This window comes from Capricornis sumatraensis, chromosome 16, assembly GCF_032405125.1.
Source record: "Capricornis sumatraensis isolate serow.1 chromosome 16, serow.2, whole genome shotgun sequence".
NCBI classification, from domain to species: Eukaryota; Metazoa; Chordata; class Mammalia; order Artiodactyla; family Bovidae; genus Capricornis; species Capricornis sumatraensis.
This window is the reverse complement of record NC_091084.1, coordinates 50548684-50560039: the sequence shown is the minus strand read 5'-3', so window position 1 is coordinate 50560039 and position 11356 is coordinate 50548684. Positions and strand designations below refer to the sequence as shown.

At 37.8% G+C, this 11356-nt stretch overlaps 1 protein-coding gene across 1 annotated transcript; it reads left to right on the top strand.

The window, feature by feature from the left end:
- Window positions 1–261: 261 nt before the first annotated feature.
- On the top strand, window positions 262–1137 carry LOC138093206 (olfactory receptor 51G1-like). Its single transcript, XM_068989324.1, has one exon. It carries the CDS (start codon window positions 262–264, stop codon window positions 1135–1137), a length of 876 nt encoding a protein of 291 aa, XP_068845425.1.
- Window positions 1138–11356: the final 10219 nt, after the last annotated feature.

Genomic DNA, 11356 nt, shown 5'->3' with positions numbered 1-11356 from the left:
GCCAGTCTGTGTGCCTCTTTCAACTATTCACACTTGCTACACGGCTCATATCTTATAATGTTACCTGATTATTCTTGTGGGTTTTATCTATTGGTTAAAACTAAATCCATGCATTCATTGCCTTAACTTTTTCTGTCATACGTTATAAAATGTTTCCACCTAGTATCCTTGTCAGAGAAAATGAATGCTTTAAGGCTGTGTGTTATTATTTTTAGGAGTTCACATTTTTATGGTAGAAAAATGGCTCTGTGGGACAGTCTCATGACAAGCTCTAATTTGAGTATTGAACAATTGGCTTCATTCTACCTCTCTGGGATTCCTGGGTACGAGGATGTTCAACACTTTATTCCCATCCCCTTTTGTGTGTTCTATCTGATTGGAATAGGGGGCAACTGTACAGTTCTTCACATCATCCACACTGACAAGAGTCTCCATGAGCCCATGTACTGCTTCCTGGCCATGCTGTCCCTCACAGACATGGGCATGTCCATCTCCACCCTGCCCACAGTACTGAGAATCTTCTGGTTTGATGCTAAGGAGATTGAGATGAATACTTGTATAGCCCAGATGTATTTTATTCACACTTTTTCTCTAATGGAATCAGCTGTGCTCCTAGCCATGGCTTTTGACCGCTGTGTTGCCATCAGTGATCCTTTGAGGTACTCCAGTAAACTTATCCCACAATGTGTTGTCTGCATAGGGGTCTTCATCATAATCAGATGCTCCACTGTTCTCCCTGTTGTTCTTGTTCGTATCCCCACATTTTCTTTCTGTGACTCCCACGTTCTCTCCCACTCCTGCTTACATCAAGATGTCATCCTATTGGCCTGTTCTGACATCTCATTCAGTGTTTTGTATGGCTTGTTTGTTGTTGCATTTTATTGGGGTGTAGCTTCTCTAGGAATCTTTTTATCTTATGCTTTCATCCTCCACTCTGTGTTGCGCATTGCATCCCGGGGAGGGAAACTCAAAGCCCTCAGTACATGTGTCTCCCATATTTGTGCCATGCTCATTCTATATGTGCCGATGATAGGGTTGTCCTTAGTGCATCGTTTTGCAAAACATTCCTCTTCCATTATTCATATTACCATGGCAGAACCTGTTAGTTCCACTGGTTCTCAACTCAATTATTTATAGCATCAAGACAAAGCAGATTCACCAAGGCTTGCTAAGGATATTATTATTCAAAAGGATCGGGCTTACTCACACTTAGAAGATATATGATCCCCTTTCAACCTTTACATTCATTTTCTTCATCCTGAAGATAACCTGTCAGAAATTCTTAGACACATTTTGTACATATAGTTCCATGATAGTCAATAAATTCTTCATGTCACCTCAAGAAAAATAATTGTACTTATTTCTATCATTACTTCCTTGCTTTAAATCATCTCAAAATCTTTGTGTCAGGAGATTTAGTAAGAGGGAATTTATTTCATTCAGCTATTTTATGGTGATATTTTCCATTTAAAATTTTAAGATAAGATCAAGTTTCCATGTTAAAACTAAGACAGAGAAGTTAACTATTCAAAGGTAAGAGAGATAATATATAGTAGAGTTGGTGCTGATAGCTAGGTACCTTTTGTTTCCATTGAGGCAAATTAGGCCTCATTCTACATATTTTAAGTCACATAATAATCAAATAAATGTTTGATTTTAGAGATGGGATAAATGAAAATATTGCATTAGTCTCCTTTACATCTACTCAAATGATTGTCAGAAAAAAGCTAGACAGTAAATGCGTAGACTTACTTTTCATCAGTGGAGAAAACTCACAAGACAAATCCAGACTTCATACAAATGGGACTCTCATGAAATGGGGTAGAAAAAAAGTAAAAATCCTTTGATCAATGTACACTCCTTTTAAGTCTATTATAACATGTGTAGACTGGTTCCAAATAGGAAAAGTAGTGTGTCAAGGCTGTATATGGTCACCCTGCTTATTTAACTTATATGCAGACTACATCATGAGAAACGCTGGGCTGGAGGAAGCACAAGGTGGAATCAAGATTGCTGGGAGAAATATCAATAACCTCAGATATGCAGATGACGCCACTGTTATTGCAGAAAGTGTAGAAGAATTAAAGAGCCTCTTGATGAAAGTGAAAGAGGAGAGTGAAAAAGTTGGCTTAAAGCTCAACATTCAGAAAAATAATGAAAGGTTGTTGTTGACTCACGACACCAGGATTCTTGGCCCCTGGAGGAGAAGAATTCAATCCAGGGCCAGAGACGAGGCTTGATCGCTCAGAGGTTTTGTGTAATAATGTTTTATTAAAGTATAAAGGAGATAGAGAAAGCTTCTGACATAGGCATCAGAAAGGGGCAGAAAGAGTACCCCCCTGCTATTCTTTAGCTGGATGTTATATAGTCACTAGCAGTTTGTTCATGAAAGAAAGGAATGTCTCAAAACTCAGAATGGCACTAAGCCCCTCACCCATAAGATGCACTTTGGGATAATCTTGGCACCAAATGGTTTATCTTGGGCCATAAAATGATTAACTTGAATCTTGAAGAATGGCAGATCACCATACAAATAGTTTCATTTACATAGATTAGAGGGAAAATATCTGAGTATAACATAGTGGTTTGTCAAGTAGGTTCTGACCCAAAAAGCAAACAGAGTTTGGGGTAAATGTATAGTACATTAGCATAGCTTAAGATAAACATTTCCATAAGAAAAAGGCATTGATTAACTTCAAGTGAAAACAGGTGTCACTATGGCAACACAGAATTTTAAGAGAAACCTCCTTTTAAATTTGTATAGAGAAGGAAAAAATATCTCTAGTTTGTTTTCTCCTGCCACTTAAAAGAGATCAAAATGTCTGACACTCTCAGGCTATTTCCTCCATTTGGAGACCCCTGGCCTTCCTGCCTGTTGCCCTCTCGCTAAGATCATGGCATCTGGTCCCATCACTTCATGGCAAATAGATGGGGAAACAGTGGAAACAGTGGTTGACTTTATTTTCGGGGGCTCCAAAATCACTGCCTATGGTGATTGCAGCCATGAAATTAAAAGATGCTTACTCCTTGGAAGGAATGTTATGACCAACCTAGATAGCATATTCAAAAGCAGAGATGTTACTTTGCCAACAAATGTCCATCTAGTCAAGGCTATGGTTTTTACATTGGTCATGTATGGATGTGAGAGTCGGACTGTTAATAAAGCTGAGTGCTGAAGAATTGATGCTTTTGAACTGTGGTGTTGGAGAAGACTGTTGAAAGTCCATTGGACTGGAAGGAGATCCAACCAGTCCATTCTGAAGGAGATCAGTCCTGGGTGTTCATTGGAAGGACTTATGTTGAAGCTGAAACTCCAGTACTTTGGCCACCTGATGTGAAGAGTTGACTCATTGGAAAAGACCCTGATGCTGGGAGGGATTGGGGTCAGGAGGAGAACGGGACAACAGAGGATGAGATGGTTGGATGGAATCACCAACTCGATAGACCTGGGTTTGGGTGGACTCCGGAATTTGGTGATGGACAGGGAGGCCTGGTGTGCTGCAGTTCATGGGGTTGCAAAGAGTCAGACACGACTGAGTGACTGAACTGAACTGAACTGAACATGTACAGAACTTTGAACAAAAATAAAAGAGGAGAGATTCCCTCCAGATCACCATCAATTGTAACTTCCTACCACCCTTTCTGTCTCTCACAATTCCCTAGAAAATAAGAAGAAAGACATTTTCAACAGCTAAGCTTAAAGTACACATTTTAATGAAAGAATAGAAATGGATCTAAGACAAGTAGAGAATGTAAAGAGAATCCTAACTAATAATTTTTCTACAAACACTATTTTAAATCACCCCAACATCCCCCTTTGTTAAATTATGGGAAGCCAAAAATCATAAGTAAATATTTTATGCAGGGGTATGGCTGGAATATTCATTGGAAGAACTGATGCTGAAGCTGAAGCTCCAATACTTTGGCCACCTGATGGAAAGAGCTGACTCACTAGAAAAGACCCTGATGCTGGGAAAAATTGAAGATAGGAGAAGGGGATGACAAAGGATGACATGGTTGGATGGCATCACCAACTCAACTGACATAAGTTTGAGCGAATTCCAAGAGATAGTGAAGGCCAGGGAAGCCTGCAGTCCATGAAGTCAAAAAGAGTCGAACACAACTGGGTGACTGAACAACAATGGCTAGATAATTGAAAAGCAGAAAAATATAGAAAGTAACTTTAAAACTATACAGTACCATAGTTTTCAAAAATTCTTATAAAAATGAAACTAAACTCAGGAAACAGAATTAAAATAGACAACAAACTCTACAGTTCCAAATGAATTCAAAACAGAAAAAATTCTGCCAAAATATACCTTAAAATTAAATCAAATAAGAAGACAATTTTTTTACCAATGTGGGTCACTGAACGCTGGAGAACACCAAAAAGAATTTTTTTAAAATGTGCTATTAAGAGCTACACATGATAGTAGCATTATTTCTTCATCCTAACTATATGCAGTCTGAGCTCCAGGGCAAACCTGTCATATGTGCATTGCTATTAAGGAAACTTCTAACTTCTCTTTCTAAAAGAGTCTTCTTTTCTCCTTTATATCCAGGCTTACTTGCACTCTGTCATCTCCTTACTCTTCACTAGTCACAGTTTTTTCTCCTTGTTATATGTAGAAAAACTAAATATGCAAAGATATACCTTAAGCTTTCTCTCTTACACTTGGGAAACTGATGTTTTTGAGTTGAATCCCCCCATTTTAGAAGAAAAAACAAATTTTTGGTCTGATTAACCAAAAACATGAACATTAAACTTCTTATTAAAAATGATAATTGCATGTATTAAAGCTTGAATATATAATAAGCTTATAGATAGTCATGATGATAAAACAGAGACAGAGATAGAAATTGACAGAAGGTGTACACATATGTATAAAGTAGAAATTTTTCCTTTGTATTAATTAAGGTTCTATTAGGGGAAGAAAATTCATTCTCAAACTGCATAAGGACTTTGATAAAGGCCTCAGGGGGTCATCGAAAATATGTGTGCAGGATTTATGAAAACCAAAAAGAAATGTTTATCTGTATGTCTTATATAGATGATGTATATATTATAGTATTACAGAAGGGAATTTGCTACCAACACTAGTCCTAAAGTGTCAAGGAAAAAAAAAGCATTTTCCAAAATATGGAAGGGACAGGACGGATATAGAGAAGGACACTCAGCATGAGTTTTCCCTTTCTCTAGAGAGATGCAGCCACCATGAGGAAGCCACAGTTAGGGTTGGTGGAGAATCAAGGTAGTAAACCCTCCAGCTGTATGTTTTTCTGTATTCCTGTTTTTTGCCATTACTGTTGTTGATCAAATCAAACCAGAAGTCAGAGGGCAAAGTGGCATGTTGAGGCAGCTCAGTGTGGTCAAGACAGAATATAGCAGATCTGGAAAAGAGCTTAAGGATGCCCTTCTTCCTGTAACCACAGCAACCACTCTTCCCTTCATAGTTGTATCTACTCTTGGGCTTTGTGGTCTAGGTAGTGCTCTCTATATACCCATTAATGTGAACATTTGCCCATTACCTTCTCATCATCAGAATGAATCATTCATAATTGAGCTTACACCTAGATTGCCAAAGAATTCAGCAATGAGAGGTTGAAATTGCTTTTTTATATCCCTCTATTTTATACATGAGAAATATAAAGACCTCATGATAAAGTAATATGGTTGCACTGACTAATAATCCTCTGAATTTGGAATCTTTGGTCATATCAAGCTTAGATGATGTCAAAGTGATTTAAGTTCATATTTAAAAAGTAAGTATACAGAAAAGTATAAGGCATCTGGTGCCAGTGAAATCAAGTAAATTCAAATCTTTTCCTGGTAATTTCAAAAAGAGATGTGTTAATTTGGAGTTGCGAAGGGTTTCCAGTGGTATGATAGAAATAGCAAGTATTTTCATAGACTATTAGTAGATGGTGAATTTCTTAATAAGTAATTTTTCATTATGAGAGCTATTGCTTCTATTGACATAATTACTTCTATTTTCAATTCCTTAAAGAGCCAGTTCTCAATGGGTATCTTAAATACTGGGAGATTACTGAGCCATGACATATGTGCAATCTACAATATCTTAGTTGAGCAAATCAGTGATAGTGTTAAGACTTAAAATTAAAACAATATTACCAGTCTCAAAACCAGAATTGCAAAGATTAACAGTAGAACACATTTTCAAAAGAGTTCCTGCACTAAGCACTTAATAGTCAGCATTGTTGGTGGACACAGTTTTATTCACCCTGAGTAGTCCACATGCCAACCCTGCTCCATGGTATAATCACCAACAGACATTTAGAAGTCAATATTGTTGACAGACATAGGGAACCTTAATCATTGAGTGAAAGCTTCTCTTCATAGTCTGATCCAATGTATATAATCTATTCAGCAGGAAGAACTCAATGACACAGTGAAGAAAGTACCACTCCAGAGAATCAGGATTTGAGTGATCACATTGACTTTATTGTTTATGGTCTTTCAAATATACTTTATTTTTTATTGTAATTTTAAGAGTACAGCAAAATTGAGTGGAAGTTAATAGACATTTCTCACATATTCCATATTGTAATAGTTTTGAGGGAGTTGACTCACATAAGTGTTTCATTTTTATCCAGTATTTGGTAACAGAACTGAACTAGAGTCATTCCCAGCCTTTAAGTTGTAGACTCTATGTCCCTCAACAGTTTAAGTCCTTAATAAGTCCTTCTCATTGGCTACTCCATAGCTAGCATTCTTTATCGCATGCATGCATGCCTGTCAGTGACTCATTTTATCTGCCTCTTTGTGACTCTATGTGCTATAGCCCTCCAGGCTCCTCTGTCCATGGAATTTTCCAGGCAATATAAGTGGGTTGTCATTTCCTACTCCAGAGGTTCTCCCAAACCCAGAAATTAAACCTGCATCTCCTGTATTGGCCAGTGGATTCTTTACCACTGAGCCACCTGGGAAGCCCAACGACTTTATTAGCCAGCCATATTCTGGATACAAGCTACTATTTCATCACATGTGCACTACCACATTTGTTCCAGATATCGAGGTGATCAATGTTTGAGACTCTCTATAGCCTTCATGGTTTTTTGCCTGTAGCTCAAATGGTAAAGAATGTGCCTGCAATGCAGGATACCAGGATTCTATTCCTGGGTTGGGAAGTTCCTTTGGAGAAGAGAATGACGATCTACTTCAGTATTCTTGCCTATAGAATCCCATGGCCAGAGAAGCCTGGCAGGCTACAGTCCCAGGGGTCACAAAGAATGGGACATGACTGAGCAAGCGAACTGAACTGATAATGCAGTTTGGGAATGCAAAGGCAAGAAGGCTATGTGTGTGTTAGTTGCTCGGTCATTTCCAACTCTTTGCATCCCCATGGACTGTGCACTCCAGGCTTCCCTGTCCATCACCAACTCCCGTAGCTTGCTCAAACTCATGTCCATCAAGTTGGTGATGGCATCAAACCATCTCATCCTCTGCCATCCCCTTCTTCTCCTGCCTTTATTCTTTACTAGCATAGGGTCTTTTCCAATGAGTCAGTTCTTCACATCAGGTGTCCAAAGTATTGGAGCTTCAGCTTCAGCATCTGTCCTTCCAAAGAATATTCAGGACTGATTTAGGGAATGGAAAACAGAAGATTTGGAGAACGGCCATAAACTACAAGGGTGGCACAAACAGGGTTACAGGTGTAGTCTTGGATTTCTCATGGTGACTCACATCCCTAAGGACTGGAGGAACACTTATTAACTCACCCTTCTTTCCTTGAGAATTAGAGCAGTCACTCATGACAAGAGCAACTATTCTACCAAGTAGGTAATGACTGGGAAAAGTAAGACTGGGAGGTAATAGGAAAATACAGAGGGGGTCTGAGAAATCAAAGAGAGCAGGGCAGAAACCCAAAGTGTGAGAAGAAGGACCAGGGGAATGGTTTGAGATGGAAGAGGTTCTCAGGTTATTAGAGTACATACTTTCTCCAATCTTTATTGTTCATACCCATAGACAGAGGATTCAAGTCAGACATAGGTTTTTTAGATAGAACTTGCCTAATATACCCTAGACTTTCATGGCAAGTATTCCCCTGTCTGTCAGTGCACATGACTGTTTACACAGCATAAAGGAATATTACCAGACATAACAGAAGAGGAACCCAGAATAAGAGTGTGATTACAGCAGATAACATTTCAGGTCCCTTCTAATCCCATGTATCAGTGATTTTTAACATAATATTAACTATTAATTAAAAACTTTAAATTAAAAAAAGTTTTTAATTAAAAACTTCCCTGGTGGCTCAGATGGCAAAGCGTCTTGCCTACAATAAGGGGGACCCAGGTTCGATCCCTGGGTCGGGAAAATCCTCTGGAGAAGGAAATGGCACCCTACTCTAGTACTCTTGCCTGGAAAATCCCATGGACGGAGGAGTGTGGTAGGCTACAGTCCATGGGGTTGCAAAGAGTCAGACACGACTGAATGACTTCACTCGCTCTATTAATTATGTTATAAACCTTAAGACTTATAGATTTTTTAATTTATTACCTAACTCCACTGACCTCCTTCTCTGGGGATGTGGAAGATATCAAAAGGTATGTGAATGAATTTGAAATTGCAGTATCAGGACAAAGAAGTATTGGATTGTCAAGTCAAACGGGAGCTAAAACATGGAGGCTGTGAAATAGATGGACCAGATACTAGTGAATATGGAGAGTAATGAATATTTATGTTGGGGTAACAGAATGCTAATGTGGCTGATCATATCCCAGTTCACTGAAGTCCCCCAAATCTCATTCTTACTCTTGATGAGATTTCTCATTCTATTTTGGACTCTTCTTACCACCCCCCCAATATTGGCACTGATTAAAATGAAATGTATATATGTAGTTTCATCATGATGATCAGAGGAATTTCTGGGTAGAAAAAAATACTAAGGAGCAATTCATATTTCTTGCTATACTGAAATTTTAGTGGAGGAAAAGGAGATTAAACTGACACAGTTCATTTTATACTTCTCAGAGCATCTAGGTCATTTGTAAGATGGTGACTCTTGGTGTTTCCTCTAGAGGAGAATAATTAATAGTCTCCTCTTTTCTTCCTCCTCTCATTATATGTCAATCATTGTTGGTGTTATTGTTATCATCATCATTGTTGATGTTATCATCATTGTTCTCATTTTCATCACTATCATCATCACAGAAAAAGCTCTGTACCAAGTATTTTACACACAATATTACCTTCACCTTAGCACATCCCATCAAACTATTAGTATCTTCAGTTTACAGAGGAGGCAACTTTGGTACAGAGAAAAAAGAGTCATTTCATCTAAATTAAAATGAATAAGCTTTGAAACCAGACTATAACTTAAGTTACTGTGATTGCAGAACCAGAGAAACAGATTCTACATAAGGGAGATATTAGATCTCTGTTTCTTTAAAACCTCAGAAAAAAAGTTGGTGATATGATGAAAGATGACCTCTAGATCAGGTATCTTCCAGTTTTCAATGAAACTTCATGTTTACTACTTCATGTCAATGGGAGAGAACATTTATAAAATAAGAAAAAATGGTCTGAATTGACTAAGCAGTGAGATAAAAACCAGATTTTTAAATTTTGATTATAGAATAGAAATTGGAAAAGAATCAACAAAAAGAAGGGAAGTATTGGAAAATCTGAGCATTGAAAGTAATACTCAGTGAAATTTTGGACAGAAAGGTGAGGAGATAGACAGGAATTTGAGAAGTTAAATAGCAGGACCATAAGAAGTATCAGTTCATACAGTAACTGAGTAGAACTTAAGTGTAATATGAACAGTCAGAAAGATTGAATTTGTTTCTAGAAAGTACTTATTTGATGTCTTGATTATGGATCTTGCATTTCTTATAAAATTATTAAACAATTTGGGGAATATCTTCTGTAATCAAGGTTATTTACATGGAGCTAGAGGAGACTGAGGGGATTTCATTTCCCAGAACATCAAAGAAGACTTTCCAAGACAGAAGATGCTGATTTATTAGTTTACAGTGGAAGGTAATTTGTCCCATAGACTTTATTTATTTATTTTATTTATTTATTTTTTAAACTTTTGTTTTTACTTTATTTTACTTTACAATACTATATTGGTTTTTGCCATACATTGACATGAATCCACCACGGGTGTACATGCATTCCCAAACATGAACCACCCCTCCCACCTCCCTCCCCATAACATCTCTCTCGGTCATCCCCGTGCACCAGCCCCAAGCATGCTGTATCCTGCATCGGACATAGACTGGTGATTCGATTCTTACATGATAGTATACATGTTTCAATGCCATTCTCCCAAATCATCCCACCCTCTCCCTCTCCCTCTGAGTCCAAAAGTCCATTATACACATCTGTGTCTTTTTTCCTGTCTTGCATACAGGGTCATCATTGCCATCTTTCTAAATTCCATATACATGTGTTAGTATACTGTATTGGTGTTTTTCTTCCTGGCTTACTTCACTCTGTATAATCGGCTCCAGTTTCATCCATCTCATCAGAACTGATTCAAATGTATTCTTTTTAATGGCTGAGTAATACTCCATTGTGTAGGTACATGTCCCATAGACTTTAAATTCTTAAACCAATATTTTGGTGAGCATGGAGGCTGGGCAGTTGATGAGCAAGTGGGTTTTGAGAAGTGGCTCACCTTTCTTAATACAGAGATGTCTTTCTTGACCACAGAAGAAATCCTGGAATCTAGTAGGGGAAGATATATTTTCTCATTTGAGCATAAAAGTTTTAGTGTGAAGGTCGGATACAAGTAGGCATTTTTTGTGCATTTTACTTTTGTGGTTGTTGTTGTTGTTGTTAGCTCTTACTTTTGCTTTGATAGATAAATTTCCAATCCCTCAACAATCCCTATAACTATTGTTTTGCAATTTTTTTGTAGGAAAAAAGTCTCTAAATGTAACTTAAGAGGAAGAATGTTCAGAATCTTTCAAATCAGATTCAAAATCAATTATAGTTTGCTTAACATTCCATAAATTATATATTTTATAATTAAAAATTTTAAAATCCACATATTCTTCTAAATCATCTTAACCTGTATTTATCTCTGGGGGATGCTCATTCCAGAACATATTGATATTAGAGTTGACTCTATGTAGCTATAATCCCTAGGTGGCACTAGTGATAAAGAACCCATCGGCCAATGCAGGAGACTTAAGAGAGGTGGGTTCTATATCTAGGTAAAGAAGATCCCCTGGAGGGGGAAATGGCAACCAACTCCAGTATTCTTGCCTGGAAAATCCCATGGACAGAGGAGCCTGCCTGGTCCCAGTCCATAGGGTCTCAAAAAGTTGGACCTGACTAAAGCAACTTAGCATGCATATGTGGATACCATACCTGTGGTAT